Source organism: Gavialis gangeticus, unplaced genomic scaffold, assembly GCF_001723915.1.
Source record: "Gavialis gangeticus isolate Ggan-Ray unplaced genomic scaffold, GavGan_comp1, whole genome shotgun sequence".
NCBI lineage: Eukaryota > Metazoa > Chordata > Crocodylia > Gavialidae > Gavialis > Gavialis gangeticus.
The window spans coordinates 120,873,343-120,892,057 of NW_017728992.1; the positions used below are offsets into that span (position 1 = coordinate 120,873,343).

The 18,715-nt window shown below is 40.5% G+C and overlaps 1 protein-coding gene across 1 annotated transcript in view; it reads right to left on the bottom strand.

Annotated features, from left to right (window-relative positions):
* Positions 1–3,538: 3,538 nt before the first annotated feature.
* IMPAD1 (inositol monophosphatase domain containing 1) overlaps positions 3,539–18,715 on the bottom strand; it is a 30,134-nt gene continuing 14,957 nt past the window's right edge. Inside the window, exons 3-6 of the mRNA XM_019519003.1 lie at positions 9,641–9,800; positions 8,257–8,352; positions 7,010–7,171; positions 3,539–5,805 (exon numbers count right to left, since the gene is read on the bottom strand). Of these exons, the coding sequence (XP_019374548.1) occupies positions 5,534–5,805; positions 7,010–7,171; positions 8,257–8,352; positions 9,641–9,800 (690 nt within the window). The 3' untranslated portion in view covers positions 3,539–5,533. The remainder of the gene's footprint in view (positions 5,806–7,009; positions 7,172–8,256; positions 8,353–9,640; positions 9,801–18,715) is intronic.

Genomic DNA, 18,715 nt, shown 5'->3' on the forward strand with positions numbered 1-18,715 from the left:
ACCACCCAGGGATGGACTTGATTCTGGCTCTGCACCCCCTGGGAAACACAGGTCTAGTAGCCCTCAAGGGTACTTGACTTGCTTCAAAAACTTGGTGTGCTTCCATCAGTCGGAAGCACAAGTAGTGGTCTCCCTTAGACAGCTGAACCAAGGGGACCCCAAGGCATAATCTAGACCCACTCCCAGTAAGTCTCCCACACTAGCTACAAAGAAGAATTGTATTGGTTACAAGGAGTAGGGTTGGAATAGGGTACAGAGTTGAGTAGTATCAGAGAAATCCCATAGAACAAACAGGGTGGCTGGGGTAGCCTTTGATCATGCATCTGAGTTACTGCAAGCTATATATCTAGTTAGATCTCAGGTAGCTTACTCACAGGTATCATCCAGAGGCAGGTGGAGATTTCCTCTGGAGGCAGGCAGTTCCTTGATCATGAGTTTTGAGAGAGAGAGCAAGTTTCAGATGGTTCAGCTTCTCATTCTCTCTGAGTTTTCCTCATGGCTACTGCCCTCTTCTTCTGGGCAGTCCTTAACTTACATAGCCCTTATGACCTCATTTACCTGGTCTAGTGAAGGCCAGCACCTGTTGGCTGTCAGCCAACCAATTTGAAATACATCATTGGTTGCTGGGCAGACTGGCAGTCTCGAGCCCACCCAGGTGCCCAAGCCCCTCACCCAAGTATGTGATGCCAGTCACGCAGGCAGAGGGAACAGGTTTTCCCCCCACCCTCAGGAATGTATCCAGCTCAGGATACCGAAAGAGATAGGGTAAGGTGTGTATCCTCTGCTGGGCCCATCCTAACCAAATTGTCAGAGAGCAGAGTTTTTGGGGAGAAACGGAGGTGGCCTTCTACCACATCTTCATATTAGATCAGGTGCATCTTCAACAGTTTCAGGTACTACTTTAAGTCAGAAGAAGTTGGTGACAGACAAATTTTAAAACTGAGTGATATAAGAAGTCAGAAGAGAAAGTAAGACTCACTTAATTTAAGCCAAGGGATCTACATTTCTAAAACAAGTTCTTAATGTGAACCAACCCCCCTGCATGTTATATTCAGGTCGTACTTTGCCAGAAGGTTCTCTCATCCTTCCAGCCAGAGCCAAAATGTAATTTAGACAATCATGTAAGCAATATATTGGAACATTGTTAAGACTTAATCATCTCTTTATAAGAACCCAGAGAAGGGGGAGAATCTGGCTAAGAAGTTTTAAAGCCAGGTAGCAAGTGAAGCTGAAGGTCTTAATTAACATCAGAATACAGGGACAGTATGGCCCACAAATTAACTTCTAAATATATTGCAACAGAAACTTCTAAATATATTGCAGGAGGAAAACATGCTGTTGTTCCTATACTATTAAAATTGGGAAGTGTGTTGTAAGACTATTTGAATTAACACTCAAATAATTGCTCACCCGAATGCTGTGACATTTACATTGATGGACTAGAGAGATGCTTTCTGAATTAAAGAAAGAATATGTGGTACAGTAAAACTGCAACTCATTCAAAAATGAATCCAGATAACTTATTTCCACCCTGCAAGCTGTCACATGCTTGGTCAGTCTTTTAAAAATATTGTTTTCTTAATATTTGGTTTCGTTTTTGTTTCTCAAATTTTGAAAGTAAGAACATGAAACCATTTCCTTGGTGTCAAAATTGCTACATCTAACCTGGAAATGAATTATAGAAATAACAATTAACATATGGGTGTTTGATAGGACAGTAGTGAAGAGGCAACAATTTTGTTTCCTTGTTTTATGTGAACGATAAATTTATTGCCCTGTTCTAAACATGCTATCCTCAATTATTCTAATATTTCTGATTTTAACCACTATAGGTTAGAACAAACTATAATGATATCTGACAGATTATGTATTTACAATAAAATACATAAAGCCAGAAACAACTTTAAGTAAATATTCAACCATTTTATTTCTGTGTCAGTTTAGAAATATTCAAGAAATGCAAATTATAACTTTTGGTACAGATCCATGTAGTGTGTATGCCATCATTTATTGTGGGCTAGTTCTGATAAAAACAAAGTACTGTATATTACAATGTGAGGTATTCCAGGGCCATTAACAACTTGGTTGAAACATTAACTCTTTTTTATATGGAATTTTATCTTAACTTCTCTTTTAGCAACTATGATGATACAATAAAGTTTTAAATTAAAAATTTTAAATGGTACTATTGTAGGACCAAAAGAGAGAGACCAAAAGGGAATCAATCAGAGCAAAGAATTACTTCCAGCCATGGTAGAATATTACTTGATCTCTTACTACACTAAGCAGGTGGCTGACTTCTTACCAAAAAGGGACCAAATTATTATAAATCAAGCTGAGATGATCCTGTATTTAAGAACACAGAATAAGCATGGTTAAACATAGTAAGGCCTGGTTTTACTCACAAATACCAATGCACATGTAAGTAAGTACTACAAAAGAACCTATAGTTACTAGCTGGTCTTTGCAAAATATGAAAACATAGAAAGCTCAAATCAAGGGCTTATTTCTGCTCATTTAAAGGAAGACACCTCTTTGGGCTAGATTGTGACTCTAGGCCACTCTGTACAAATGGTATGAAAACTGCTACAGCTCAAGTAAGTACCGGAAGATGCTGCAACTCAAATATCCAGTTACAACTCCTTGCATCATACCTCCTAGCAAGCAATAATCCGTTGGTACAAGCCAACAGTATGGGCTTGATCCTGCAAGGAGCTATGTATCCTAGTGCTGATGCAACCAAATGCTTACAGATGCAATCTATTTGAAAAACAAATTAGTCCAACTCAGCACTACAAACTGACTGCATCTACACAAGACGCTGACTGCACAGTAGCCTATGACTACTGTGCAGTAACATCACCTAGTAGAAAGCATGATGCAATGCTACTGTGCAGTAGCCTTGGGCTACTGCGCAGACAGTGTCACAAAAAAGTTGTTCAGAGGCGCTATTGCACAGTAACTCCAGTTACTAGTCATTTAGTACTTGTATAAACACTACTGCACAGTAATGCAGCCAACATCTTGTGTAGACACAGCCAGTATGACCAGTAAGTAGGGGGACTGCACCTGCAGGATTTGTTCGTCCTCTCTTTACCTACACTTGGGAGAAATCAAAGAGGTGAAAATCCTCACTGACTCCCACATAGGTACCTTCTGTAGGAAGGTAAGGGAAATCATTGCCCTCTTCCCACCTTATGTGGGCATGCAGTCTGACCAGAAATCAAGCCCTATGTGAGGAAAGGTGGTAGAATCAATCCTAATATAAACAGTCTTATTTTCATGAGGAAAGGTTTGTGCTATCCCAATCTGAATCTTAGATTTTTAATTTCCCCCCCCCCCCAGTATTATTTAAACACTTTCTGTCCTACCTTTAGGAGACATCACACTTGAAAATATTAATTGTGGCTATTAGTAGAGTTATATTTAACCCATACTCTTTAATTAGTACTAAAAGATGCCTTTTTTATTAAATCAAGTAGTTCTACAGTCAGAAGGAAACAAATTATAAAGAATTTCCTGCAACATACCATTAGAGCATGGTTAAAAAGCTGATTTTTATTCTTCAGTGAAACTTGCAATTAATCAAGTTGTTCACAATAATTCTGCCCTTCTTTATTGGCATGCATTCATTCCGTTCTGTAGAATACAGCAGTTAATCCATTTATGCTCCAAATTTAGAATAAATTTACTTTTTAGGCAGAATTCTGAGAATGTCTATCCAAGTAAAATTAAATCAGCAGCAGCAGTGACAGTTTTGGAAAAAGGAAAACAACTGGTTAAAGCAATTAGAAATATTACCCATACCAAATGACTAGCCATGACTAGTATACTTTGTCAAACAATTTACAAAAATACAAATAACTATAAGCTCATCTTAATTACTCTGTACATATACACTTAAAGGAACTTTTGAGATATATATATGTTATTAAAAAATTAACAACCTTAAAGGAAAAAAGTAACACTCCTGATAGGCAAATTAACTCTTTCTTTTAAATGAATAAAAATGGAAACAAAGGAAAGATATTTTTACCAAGATAACAGATTTTGCATAAGAGTGGTCTGCATTATAGTAAATAACTTAGACTTGAAAAAGATGTAAATTTAAATGAAAATGTTATTCCTCGAAAAGAGATGTGAAATTTGCCTACTGGGACTAAAAGAATGTTATTAAATGCTGCTTCTCTACTACCCTTAAAAGCTTCTGAGAAGATTACAGGTTCATAAGACAGAAGTTTGCAACTATTTATGGTGCCACTGTTTGCTATTGGAGTAACATTTTGTTTTACGCGACTTAGAGAAAAAAACCCTTCAATCCAATCCAGGATTGAAAAGTTTTGCCCATCACACTGCAGTACTCAAGAGTTCAAAATCTCCTAAAATTTCCAAAACCATGTAATATTATCAGAATGTGCCCTGATTGAATGCAGACCTAAACTCCTAATATTTATGTGGTCAATATGTAGTCACAGACTGTTCAGAAGTGGGGTTTACAGTGGGAAAGAATGCACCTTTAAAGGCTATTCACACACAATCGACAATAAAAGCCATCAACCAAATTTAGGAGTGCCTGAAAACTGGTAATCTTTTTCATATTGTAAATTGATCAACTTATTTTTACCAGCAAAATCAATTTTATGTATTTGCCAAGTAACTTAGCAAATAGACAAACAAAAAAGAGGCTGCTTATACAGAGCTAAACATGGAATGCTGAACAAGTTTGAAAAAGAAGAATTTAGCATGCACCTTGAACTAACCAAAGACAAGAGTTAATTGTTAAAAATTATACAAGGGAATATTATCTTCTTTCTAAAAAGATATACAGAAAGAATTACACTGATTTATTAATCACCAATATTCACAATTCTCATATTTGAATTAAACTGGTTTAAGTTTTCAGAAAAACGTCAGAATAGTCCAGAACACGTTTTATTCTTCAATAAAATACTACTCTGTCAAAGATTTTAACTGTTGTTCCACACAGATTTGTGTCTGTTTTCTTGTGCTTCACAGAAATATAACTTTGTGTTCCATATTCCCTGCTTGGGTTACAGTTATCAAATAACCACATAAATCTTATCTTTTTCCCTTGTAATTCAATATGGAAGTGCTACAACTACTGGAACATGATGTACTCAGATTGAATAATCCACATGAGAACTAATTATAATAATCTAAGTATCGATCTGGATTTTTTTAATCAGCTATATTCACATACACACACCTGTGTGCATGCATGTATACACACATGCACGTACAGAGCATATGCACTTTAAATAAAATATATGGAAACAGTCTGAAAAAAAAAGGATGGAAATCAAGGAATGAGGCAACTTGATGCCTTTTTATTTTTGAGTTTTTAAACACTGCCATTGAAAAAACCCGATGCTGTTTGTTGTCCCCAAAACTAGGCTGAGTTGCTTTACTTCTTGTACATAATACCCTTTAACAGGTCACTCTCACACCTGTTCCCCCAGATTGAACATTTCAAGTCATGCTTCTGCAGTCTTGAATTCCTCAGCAGTTTTGTTTATTTATGTGCAGTCTTCTCTAGATCTGGGAGTTTTTCAATCAGTGCCTTATGGTCCATATTGATACTGGCAATGAGTCCACCCTCATTACCATCTGAACCAGTATAACTGATTTCTTCTCCAGACAGAGTAGTCATATGACCACCTAATGCTTTCAATACAGCATTTCCAGCACATATGTCCCACTTCTTAATGTATGTCACATGAATATACACATCAGCTTTTTCTTGTTTCTCATCAGGCACATCAAGGAGAGCTAGAACTTTATAACCTAAAAAGGATTATAAATGGAGCATTGGTTAATTCAAAATATCATACTTGCCATTTCATCATAAGTAATGACATTTTCACTATATGTAACTGCTTATCAGAATAAAAAGATATGAAAAGAAAACTAATTGGATCATCTGAAGTTCAACTGAAAAATTTCACCTTTGGTTATCCTTCCCTGCCAAAATCTAGATTTCCCATTCTTTCACATTTAAGGCAGCAAGCCCATTTTTTTAACATATTTCCTTTAGACCCTCTCTATTGATATGCCACTCACAGACATATCTACAAAACAGAACTGGACCATGTATGAATAAATCTTTGCCCTCAGGGTTATTTGTACAATTTTATGACTGATTTCTCATTTAAAAATCCCAAATCCATCTTTTTTTTCTTTGTCCATTTAATTTTAAGAAAGATTATGTATCTATATTTATATATTTAAATAAAACAATCTTTAAAAGAAGCAAGGCAGCCCAGAGATTTTTCACAAATGCATTTCCCATTAAAAAATAGTCTCTAGATGTAATCAGATGCCTTCATTATATAGACAGACTTTATTCTTTTACAAAACTCCCTACTAGCTCATTTCACAGTTCAACTAATCCATTTTATTCATATTAAATGTTCTCTTTTTTATGCAGACCAATTTAGTGTAATATCTACTTTATCAATTTCATTTCTTCCAATACCCATAACCCAATTTAAATTAATTCTTGTACCCAGGATAGCTCATCAATATACAGTGACTGCATCCTATTTGAAGGATGCAGTTATTGAGATTAAACCAATCTGTATTTTGCAGCAGACTGTATTTACTGCTTCAAACATGTGCTTCTCCTTCTCTGTTATTGAGGTGCTCTCTCTATATATATCAGGTACAATCACTCCAAGAGATCTGGAAATAACTATCAGCCTTTTAACATAACAACTAGTTTTGAACTTATTCCCCCAATGCTCAAGGTACTATCTCCAGCACTCCCTTTTCCTTTCACGGTATGCCTAATAGTTGGGGACATTATTTTTATTTCCATCCAACCAACACCCTTGACAGAATCAGTTAAGGGTCTTACAGCTGAACACTCTATATGCATGGTATCCAGGGCTTCTACTGCCAGCTGTTTGGCTCTTCGTCCCTTCTCCCGTTTAATAACCATCTCCCTCTCTGAGCAATAAAGTGGATGGTGTACTCAGGGTTAACAAACCTGCTCCACCAGCAGGGATGATCGTAGTTTTATTTCCAAATGTCTGCCGAGCAACCTGGTTTACTTTTCCTGCGTGAGAGCGGGATACGATAATCCTTGGAGTTTTCTCATTGTAGGAGGAACGAGCTTTTACATTTGACCCTCCATCCACCATTGCCCAGACTACAAAAGAAAGTATGTTCTGTTAACAGACTTTGAAGATATCAACCTCAGGGATAATATTAGACATACTCCAACTTACAAAATGAGAACTACACTTCCTCCTATGATTTTTTTTTATTAGATTTATTTTCTAGCAGAAAAATGCCTAGAGTGGAGAATTCAGAGGAAAAAAAATCTCTTCAGTTTACTTAAGGCACTTCACATCATGTTGTGTCTTATTAGTTTTATTCTGTGTGCATCTTTTACAGGGGAAGAACAGGGGAAGCTTCCATTTTTACATTACTGGTTCTATTCAAATACCATATCTGAAGATTTGACAGCTTTTCAAAGCATTTGAATTTGCTTTGTTCTGATAGTTGGAGCTACTGCATAATTTCTGTTGACTCAAGAGGTCAGTGTTGTCTAAGGGAAAAAAGGAAACTATGTTATGTTTCTTTTTTAAGAGGGAATACATAGTACATATTTCCTTCAAATATACTCAGCGTCTTCCTTGTTTGAGCCTTTCATAAGTTAGTGGCAACACCCCCAAGACCTCAAAATGTATCCTTAAGCTCATATCCATCCTCACCTTCAATGAAAAGTAAAAAAAATATGCATGTAAATACTGAGTATTTTGAACAGGGACTGTTCCCAATAATTTTTTCTGTTCTAATCAATCTTGAGTGACAGATACATCAGCAATCACTGTGAAGATCTTGATTCTGCCATCAGCACTCAAGATGAATAAATATTTAGTCTTGGAAGCAATGCCATAGAATTCATGGATTACCTGCATAAACAGGGGGTTCTTAGAGGAAGGCGACAGAACACAGATTAATGCTAAATGAACTTTGTCAACAACTTCATTTTCAGTTTGTTACTTCAATGTACCATTCTTCAAACCAAGAGGACATGTTCTGCTTTTAAACACAATGAAAATGATAATGGCCCTAAACTTGAAAACTTTGAACACAAAGTAATTTTTGCTACCAGGTGTTATTTTATCATTTAACTCCAGTCTCCCTTACATGTCAAGCTTTAATAAACTGTACATCAGTGAAAGCAGCAGGATGGAGGCAAGAAAGGAGAGGAAGGAACACCAATACCTGTATATGATGAGAATGGTTTGTGTATTACTCCTATTACTGGCTTTCCATTTACAGCCACACAAACCATAGTTGTAACATAGTGCCGAAGATCCTCTAAGGGAGGAAAAAAAGAAATCAGAGATGTGAATTAGACCAATACTACATAGATTAAAAAGTAGAAAGAGAAAGTAGACCTTATGTTTACTGAAATACATAGAATAACATGATAGGCTAGAGAAGGTGTAGTAAATGAATGCTCTGTAACACAATCTTGATTGTACTGTGATTTCATTCTGCAAGGATGAGAATGCATTCTCAATATGGTCTTTTAAAGAGGCACAATGTTCTTCCGTCTCTATGGTATGCCAAATTTACCAAGAGACTCTTCCCCACTTTTTCCTTCAGTCTTATTGTTTAGAGGATATGCACTAAACTCCTACAGAATTCAAATCCAATACCCCTTTATCTACAATGTGGTCTTCCACAAACAATGTTAAGTCGGGCTCATAGAATAAATCCCCCTCAGCAACCTCTGACTATTTTCTAACTGAATGTTCTTTCCAGGTTTTGAAGGTCATACCAGAAGAACACTATACCAGTGGAGTATATGTCTGGTTTTATACTGGATAAATTTTAGCTGCATATATTTTAAATTGTTCATGCAGTATTTTGAGTTTGTGAAGATGGGGCAAGGATTGTGAAAATGTGATGTATTTTTATTTTATGACCATTTCTTAAATCTAGCCCAGGCACAAGTAAGATAACTCAACTAATGGGATAAATCAGAATGCAAAATATTATGTTTTGAATGATTTAGCATTGTTATAGTATCAATTTAAATAGAATAAATGTGTATCACCTGCACTCATAAAAAATGTTTTACATCAGTCACATGTAAATATCAAATCTATTTCAGCTTTGGGGCAAACAGATCTGGCCAGAATATCATTTTTAAGAGTAGCTCACCTTACTTGCAAAAACTTTGCTGAGAAAAATCTTAGGATATAGACAAATGCACTTTTTAACCATTTTAAAAAGGAAAGAAAAGCTACCAGTTGGGGATGCACATCAACTGTTATTTATCACATCTGCATATTTCTGTGGTGGTACCTGCTTGCTAAATTGCTGTAATTTTAACCCTGATTGAAAAGATTAAACCTACAATGGTTCTGCTATACCTGCTCTGCACTGTTATTGAAGATGTTAGTTTCTAAGCATACTGTGGTATCATTTGCTACCAATACAGTTCTTAAAACTGTTTATGCCCCTAAATAAGAAATGCCACATTAAAATGTTTAATACTTTTCAAAGTAAATGAAACAGTATAAAAGAAGGAATCAGCCAGAATTAATCATTTGGCTGGTTAAAAACAAACAAACAAACAACCAAATGCATCAGCTACCTGTATATTCTTGTGTAGCATCCAGTGGATCAATCCAAACAGTAACACTTTCTGCTGGAACCTCTCTAGGTTCTATCTTTTTCTTTATGTCTTCAGGAATACTGCGATCCCAGATGACTGTCTCCAGGTTAGCTGTCTCAATGTGTTCTTCAGAGTTGATCTGTGTTAAGAATAACATAAAACAGATGTATTCAAGCACTGTGGTACTGGGATGATCAAATACTTGTTTATACAGCAGAAGTTAACATTTTTTCCTATTTCCTCCAAACTAGTGTAGAAATAAGCATAATTTTATGAGCCAGGCGATGAAATCATACCTCCCAACCTTCAGGGATTTCAATGTCACTCAAACTATTCAAATGTAACAAAATGACCAAAACAGAATTATCAGGTTTTGCTGAGATAAGCATCATTTATCTGCAAACACATGAATGACAGATCTTATATTATTAAGGAAATTTTCTACCATGTGAAATAGATATACCACAGTTATGTTTAGTCTTTATTTCAAAATTCTACCATGAGTGAGCCACTGTGCATGTTAGGGATTATCACTTAACTGAAAGGAATTTATAGGAATACACTAGATCAGTTGCTAGAGGAGATGTAACATACTGATACTTTGTAAGCAGGCTACCTAAATAAGTTGTCACACAGTGTAAGGATCCTGGGTTCTATCCTCATATCTGAGCAAGGTGCGCAGCATAGTTCTGCCTGAAATGACCATAAAAAACTTCTCAGTTAAGTACCATGTAAAAATAAAGTAAGTAATGCTTTGCCACTTTTGTATAGGAAAGTTAACATGAAGTCATGCTTAATAATGTCTTTGAAGTACACAAAATACAAACAGCAGTCTGAACTGATCAAATGCTGAACTTGTGTTTGCCAGTTTAGGTACTCTGTCCTCAATTACTGGCTAAAGGGTCAATCCCAGAGTGCTAGCGGACGGGTCTGTATAGGTCTTGGACGGAGGTAGCCAGTGGTGTCCCACAGTGTTTGGTTCTTGGCTCCATGCCATTCAACATCTTTATTAGCTATTTAGATAAGAAAATAGAAAGCACACTGGCCACGTTTGTGGACAATACTAAGTTAACAGGAAAAACAATCACGCTACAGGATAGGATGTGGATCCAAGCAGACCTGGACAAGATGGAAAGGTGGGCAAAGTAGAACCAAATGCAGTTCAATAAGGATAAATACAGAGTGCTTCATCTGGGGAGAAGTAACCAGAGACAAATATAGGTTAGGAGGAGATGTCCTGCCCAGCATGATGGCTGAAAGGGACCATCATACTAGGAAGCATTAGCTGATGTATTGCAAGAAGGGCTAAGGAAATGATACTTCCTCTCTACTCAGCACTGGTGACACCTCAGCTGGTGTACTGTGTCCAGTTCTGGGCACTGCACTTCAAAAAAGACGTGGAGAATCTTGAAAGGGTCCAGAGAAGGGCCACAAGAATGATTAAGAGCCTGGAGGACAAACCTTATGTGGAAACACTAAGATATCTGGGACTGTTCAGCCTGGGGAAGAGAAGACAGAGGGGGGACTTGGTAGTCATCGGTAAGTATGTAGGGGGTGAATATTGGGAGCTGGGAAAAAGACTGTTCACTAGGGTGCCCCATGGAAGCACAAGCAGCAATGCCCATAAACTGTTAGAGGATAGTTTCAGGTTGGATGCAAGGAAGAAATTATTTATGGTAATGGTGATCAAAATTTGGAATAGATTTCCCAAGGAGGTGGTGCAGTCTCCAACCTTGGAAGTCTTTAAGAGGAGAATGAACAGACTCCTTGGTGGGATCATCTGATCTCAGCAGTATTCCTGCCCAGAACAGCGGGGTTGGACTTGATGATCTTTCAAGGGCCCTTCCAGCCCTTAATTTCTATGATTCTATGACACTTGGATGATCAAATTTCCATTTACTGAACATAGTTTTATTTGGCAGGAAAAAATGAACAAACAGCCTAGTCCTACTGAAATGAGAAGCATTCTCCAAATTCCAGTATAGATGAGAACTCTGAGTGACCTCAACTTGTTCAGTGATACTGAGAGTGACCAAACTTGACCAACTTGGTAATCACTTTCTAAGAGTTAGGCACACACAGGAAGAGAGAGAATTTTTACCTGAAGAGATATGTACAGAGACTAAGAGTTGCAATATGCCCCAGCAATCAAAATCACATGGCAATTCAGATTAAGTTGAAGTATTTTATTCTGGGACCTCACAAGTAAAGCACCTCTAATTAAATGAGGTCAGTTATTGCTGAATTACAGAATTTTTATAAGAATGGATTCTTGCTCATTCCATAGTTCACTGCACAAATTTATGGATACAAATAATGAGAAAATAAGAGATTGGTAATAAAGGAAGAAAGCAATCATTATTCTCATCAGTGGCCTTTGGGTAAGAGTTGTGATGCAACTGGAGACAAGTACTAATGAGACACTTCAACATTTTCTTTTCACAAATGATGCTGTCAACTCTACGTTTTATATAATTTCTTAATCTAGGCCAAAGATCATCAGCAAGACATTTAGAACATACTGGTCATCATGTAAAAAAAAAAAACCTGTAGTGGTTGTTCACGTAATGATTCATGAAGAAAAATATGGAAATACAATGATTAAAAAACCATATGTTGTCTCAGTCACTTGATGTAAAACTAATGCTTAGTGTTCTGTAGTGCTGTTTCCCAAGCATACAGAACCTCAGAGTCTCTGGGGAGGGAGGAAAGGGGGACATCAAACATCTGGTACTGTACAATAAACTTTCCAGGGAGAATATTTCTGGGGGTGGGAAAGCAAAAATTTGATTACTCAAAAAAGGCAACACAAATAATCTATACATCTTACAACAGCACAAAACAGGAGCCTGTAGAATAATTTTGTTTTCCCTACAGAACAAAGAATATTTCCATTTAGCAGGAATCATTCATCAATTTAGAATAGTGCTTTTAATATCTTTGTAACATGATATAGTAATTAATGGCTAACCCTAGCTGAAAGCAACCACTTTCAGAATTTGGGGAAAAAGGGTACCTATCAATTCAACAGTGTGTGGCAGGATGTGATGGGCACCATTTCTAGCATTTGTGACATTTATGTCCAATGGTCCTTACAACCTGCTGTGTTAGACAACACAAAAATGCTCTATGGAAATCTGTTGTGCACCAGCATAATGCTCTGTATCAGATTTGCCTACAACAGGAGAAGGGTTATGAACACTGCATCCACTTTTTGCATGCAGATCCACAAGTATTGGTTGTTTCTGGTGGATAACCAGCCAACTCTAGTTGGATAAGCCTTTAAAGAGATTTTTACATATGCAAGTCCCATAGCACTGGGTGCTTTGAAAAGCACCCCATGCTGTGATACTTGCAGTTGTATAAGTGGTGAAATGCATGTCACTGCAAAGAAAATGGCAGCAGTGTGCTTTTGAACTAAAACACCTCAGAAGTGTGCTTTAGTGCAAAAGCGCACCACTACTATTTTCTCCATGCTGACGCACATTTCATTGCTTATACAACTGGAAGTAGCGCAGCGTGGTGCACGTCAGCTCCCATGCAAAGCAGATTTGATTAATCACTTGAACTAAAGCTCAAGTGCTGCTGCCACAAGCAGAGCAGAACTGAGTGGGGTTAGGGCAGATGTGGGCTGCCCACTGTGGGCTTTGGCCTCTCTGCTCTGCTGCCTTTGCCCCAGGAACCTGTGCCAGCTGCGTGCCCCCACCCACCCAGCAGCAGGGGCAAAATGCACCACCCCCACTACTGCCAGGTGGGCAAGGGGTGTGCAGCTGGTGTGGGGCTCCTGAGGTACAGGCAGCAGAGCAGAGAGCCCTAAGTCCACAGCGAGCAGCCTGCATCCACCCTGTTTACAAATCTAGTGGGGGGACATGTGCCCCCATAGCCTCTCCTGGGGGGTGCACTCAGCGTCAGGGAGCTGCCCCTGCCACATCCCCTGGATAAGCCACCCATTGCTGTCTCACTCCATGCCCCAGGTCCCATGCACTACCCTGGCTGGGCAGCACTCCCAGCCCCACTCCCTCCATCACTGTGGGGGCCTCCATCTGCTCCCCATCGAGTCTCTTCCCTTCTATAGACTTATCTGCAGGGAGCTGCTCTCCAAGCTGCCTGGCTGTACTCCTGGCCATGTGCATGCATGTGGCCATGCATATGCATGCCAGCTGTGTCTCGCTCCCAGCAGCCCCAAGAACGATGCCTGCCTGCAGGAGGAAACCCACCATTTCCCAAGGGAAGCTAAGCATCTGGGGACCCCAGCCCTGAAAGCAAGAGGGAACCCAGGCATGTGGGGGCCCTGGCCAAAAGGCATAATTAATTATAGTTATCGGAGAACATTATCAGCTACAGCAGCCAAAAAAGCCATTAGCCGACAATGTAAATTTCCCATGTATCAGTGCCGATCTGATATCCAAATGATATATCAGCACATGTCTAATTAACAGAGAAAACACAGAAACTTTCTGAGACAATCTTTGGCTATACCTGATGGGCTGTCACAGATTTTTAATTATCCTTCTAACTCGCAACCATTTTAAGGCACAATCCAGGAAAATTCTGTATTCACTGATAAGCAGATACAAAATTTCCCCTCTGTCACCGATACAGAGAACAAAATTGCAGAGATATCCCCACACAACGTGGCCAAACTGCCATTTACTTAGTAAACCATGGTCTGCCCTTCCCCCTTTCATCCCTATGCTTTACTTCATATAAAAGCCTCTATAGGCAGTATTTTTTTTTCTTTTGAAAAGTCTCCAAACAGTAATGCTGGCATGCATTACTCAAAACAGCATCTATTCAGGATGCTGGACAGACTACTACTGAAAGACTACCAATTATTTTCCTACATAAATCAGGCAACCTAACTGCACCATGCAAGCTTAGAATGACTTAAATATGAGTTAGTGGCCTATCTAAATCTCACGATGAATTAAAGAAAATTATTCATGAAAGCTCAGAACAGAAGGTTTAGTGGAAACATCTGGACTAGAACAAGCTGTTTGTTCTACCCAATAGAAGCACCCCCAGGCATTAAAAAAATAGTTCTTTATATTGAAGACATTCTTGTTCATAGTTTGCTGGTAAGAGATAAAACTAGGATTGCTCAGAAACAAGAGACGCAAGTCATAAACTTACTAAAAAGAAAAAAAAATCCATGTGGATAAATCCAGTGATACTGAACAAACAAGTCACAGTCCAGTCTGTATAAAGAATTAGAATATTCTCACAGTGGTTCATTATCTGGTGCTGAGCTATTCCTCAACTGTACTTTATGAAGCCTTTGTAGCATCACATCACTCTACAAACAGGCTTGCTTGCTTACTAGTTAGTATCTATGACAAGGAAAAATAGTCAATATTCATTTACTCTACTTTTGGAAAGGGTAGAGTAGAGGTGTAGTTTTGTCCCTGTGTCTGCCAAATGAGAGAGAATTAACCTTAATATTTAAGCTAAAAAGGTTTCTGAATGGTCAGATACTTTTGGTAGCTTTTTAAGAGTTTTTAAAATGTTTCAGAAACAGCAAATGTGGTAATTGGAAAGCTGAGGAAAGGAATTGACTTCTCATTCAAAATGCAGTTAACCTATACTATGCTAAACATTTAGAGAAAGGAGGTAAGGAATCAAACCAGAAATAGTGAGATTTCCCCAACAGTAAAAATTAATTTATTCAGATACTATCCATTTGTAATATAAAGAGAGCCTTTACCAATTAATAGAGACCTACTTAATTTACACATTTTGTGGGAACTGAAAAATCCAGGATTCTTCACAAAATCAACAACAAAAAACCCTTAATAAAAATAAAATGCTGGCCCCCCAATGGAAGCTAGTGGTCTTCGCTGCCAGGAGGGGAGTGCACCATCTGCCAGGGCAGCACGAAGGGCAGCAGACAAGATGGTGCCTATCTCCTTATCCTTCCTCCCCCTGGAAGTGTCTCTTCACCAATCAGCACCAAGAGGCAGGGCTGGATGAAGAGCAGGGGCACACCCCTGGGACCTCTCTGCCAATCGGTGCTGAGTGGCGTGGTCTCTCCAATCAATGCTGAGGGTGGGGCTGCTGCAAAATACCCTGGAAATCATCTCTATGTGCTGTGAGTGGGCCTGAGTGGGCCACAAAAAATCCTTTATATCTCCGCAATTTAAGTATGTACCTACTGATGAATACAGGGAAGAAACAGTAGATTAGATCTGGGTCTGCAACCTTTTCCTGCTGTGAGCTGCTGTTTGTGATTCATTCTACACCATAGGCTGAAAAATCTCTGCACACCACACTACCAAGCTGTCTATGTTTACCCTTACTGTCAATTCCCATACCTAAGAGCAATGAAGAAAGTCAAATTCTGCAGCTAGGGTAAGTGCAGGTATGAGAGCAGCAGCAGAGAGGCCTGCAGAGGAGATGGTCAGCATTATACAGCTACATGCCACCAATTGCCTGGGCTAAACTGGACCTTTGTGGGTCAGGTCTAGCCTGCAGGCTGTAGGGCACTAATACTTGGGTTTAAATGACAGCCAAGTTATGAGTCCAATGTACTTAAAAACGAACTAACAAACAGTATATTTAAGAAGTAATGGGACAAATCTACAAACATGAATAACAAGTACTCTTTTTCTTTTTAGTGGGATTTTATATTCAGAAATAGGGTTGCAGGCCCCAATTCATAGTATGTAGGAACAATATTAAATGCAATAGCAATCTGAAAGATTGTACACGATAACATTGCCAGTTCATCGACAGCACTTTGCTTGGTTGTTTTATTCAAAATACACTCTAATTTATTGGTTCAAATAGTATATACTTAGAAGTTATAATCCCTATTCCATGATACCTTTAAGTTTTAACATATCTTAAATTAAAACTATCTTTATATGAGGGGTTTTTTTTAAAGCATCTTAAAAAAGTAAAAAAAATGCAATTAAATCAAAAAATATGATTTAAATAAAAAAATCATTGATTTTTATCCACCCTACTGGCAGCTATTCTTAAGGGGCCAGTTTAAAAAGGAACTATCTGTTTAACAAGAGACCTAATAACCACGCTGGACTTTTAAAATGGCAGGTGGAACATTATCAAACAGGTAACTGGGTAGTTGGTTGCTTGAGGCAGTTTATAGTTGGAGAAGAAATTTAAGCATTTTAACATTGGGTTTGAGATCTGAATGCTGCAATTTTTGTGCAGAAGTCAGATTTATATTTTCATGCCAGTGTGCCCTTGCCAAGAATGGCAGGAGCTGACAGGATCTTATGAGTCAGTAATATTAAAAAGCATCTTTGAACTAACAGGGTCAAGATGAATTCCCACCTGTGAATCACTGATAAAAAATTGGCCAGCAAGACCAGTTCACTGGATGCCAGAAGGCACAGAAGGCAAAAGATTCTGTAAAATGCTAAAATTGTTTTGCCACAACTTTTAATCACTTCCCTCACAGGTATTACTCCTCCACATACACACACTCCCAGCCTTGCCTTGACTCTATTATAGTCCTGGCTGCCCTTGGAACTGCTTCCAGCTCCAGGAATCTAATCCATAATGAAGTACCCAAATGGTGCATCTCTGAGAGCATATATCAGTGGTCCCCAACCAGTCAATCTTGGAGCCTCTTTTAGTCAATCCTTGGCCAGGGGAGTTGGGGGGGAGGGGAGGCTGGGCACGCAGGTCAATCTTGGGGAGGGAAGGGATGGGGGCCAGACTGAAGCCCCCATGATGAGGGAGGGACAGTGCGGCCCTGTCAGGAACAGAAGTTAAGTGGGGCCCTAGCCCAGCTGGGTGGTGGGAGGATTGGAGCTTGGCGGGGGTCATCTAGGGGCAGGGGGGGCTCCCACCACTCTCCCGGGGGCTCCTGGGGCCATGTGGCTGCCCCCATTTCTGTGTGGGACAGACGCAGCTGCTGCTGCGCCTCGAGCCCTCCTGCAGCTGGCCAAATGCAGGTCCAGCTCAACCCAGTGGTGGGATGCACATGGCATCCGGCTGCTCCTGAAGCAGCTGCAGCAGCGCTTGGGGCACAAAGCCCAGCCCACAACGGAAGCTGCTTCTGATGCAGACTGATCGTGGCTGGGGGGGGGGCGTAAAATGCCCCACCGAATGAGGGGCAGTGCGGGTGGCTGCAGCAGCAGCAGTGAGGGAGGGGCAGGTCTTGCAGCTGGGTTGCGGAGAGACAGCCACGAGCGGCTTATCTGGGGGAGTGGGTGGGGGGCATGCACCCCAGGAGGGCATGGGGGGAAGTGTGCCATGGGAGTTGCACATGGGGTGGGCTGCAGCTGAGGCTGGGTTGTTCCCAGCAGAGGGGCTGGTCCACGCTGTGCATGGGCTGGGTGGTGGCAGTGCTGGGAGCAGGGCTACGGGGCCAATGAGGGGGAGGGGGCTGCAGCCACCCAAAAATTTGCCGTAGACCCCCCAACCCCCTTCCCAGCACTGCTGCCACCCACCCCAAGCACAGTGCAGGCCAGCCCCACACTGGGAACAGTGCAGCAGTCTTCCCTTCCCCTTGACCCTTCCCCCCCCCAACGGGGGCATGGGGGCCACGTGCCCAGGATCTACACAGGGTGAGGCAGCTGCTGCTGCAGCCTGGGAGGCTGCACTGGGCTGTTCCTGGAGGAGGCTGGGCCACACTGTGTTTGGGGTGGGCGTCAGTGGTACTGACAGCAGGGTTTGGGGGGGGCTACAGTGAATTTTTGAAGAGCTGCAGCCCCACTCCCAGTGCCTCTGCAGTCACCGCCCAGCCTAAGTGGGCCAGCCCTCTGCCAGGAACAGCCCAGCCCCAGCCTGCAGATGCAGGCTGCCCTGCCCTGACTCACATGCAGATCCAGGGGCAGGTGTCCCTGTGCCCTCCTGGGGTGTGTGCCCCCCCATGCCCCTGGACGAGTCGCTCATGGCTCCATCCTGCCCTGCCAGCAGGGCATCTCCCTGCTCTAGCCCCATTCCCTCCCTCACTGCCGTTGGGGTGGGGCGGGGGGGGGCATGGAGCAGATCGAGGCCCCAGCAGTGAGGGAGAAAGTGGGGCTAGGGCTGGGGCCTCAATGTGCCTCACCCCCTCATGGCCCTTTCCCCTCCCCCCGCCCC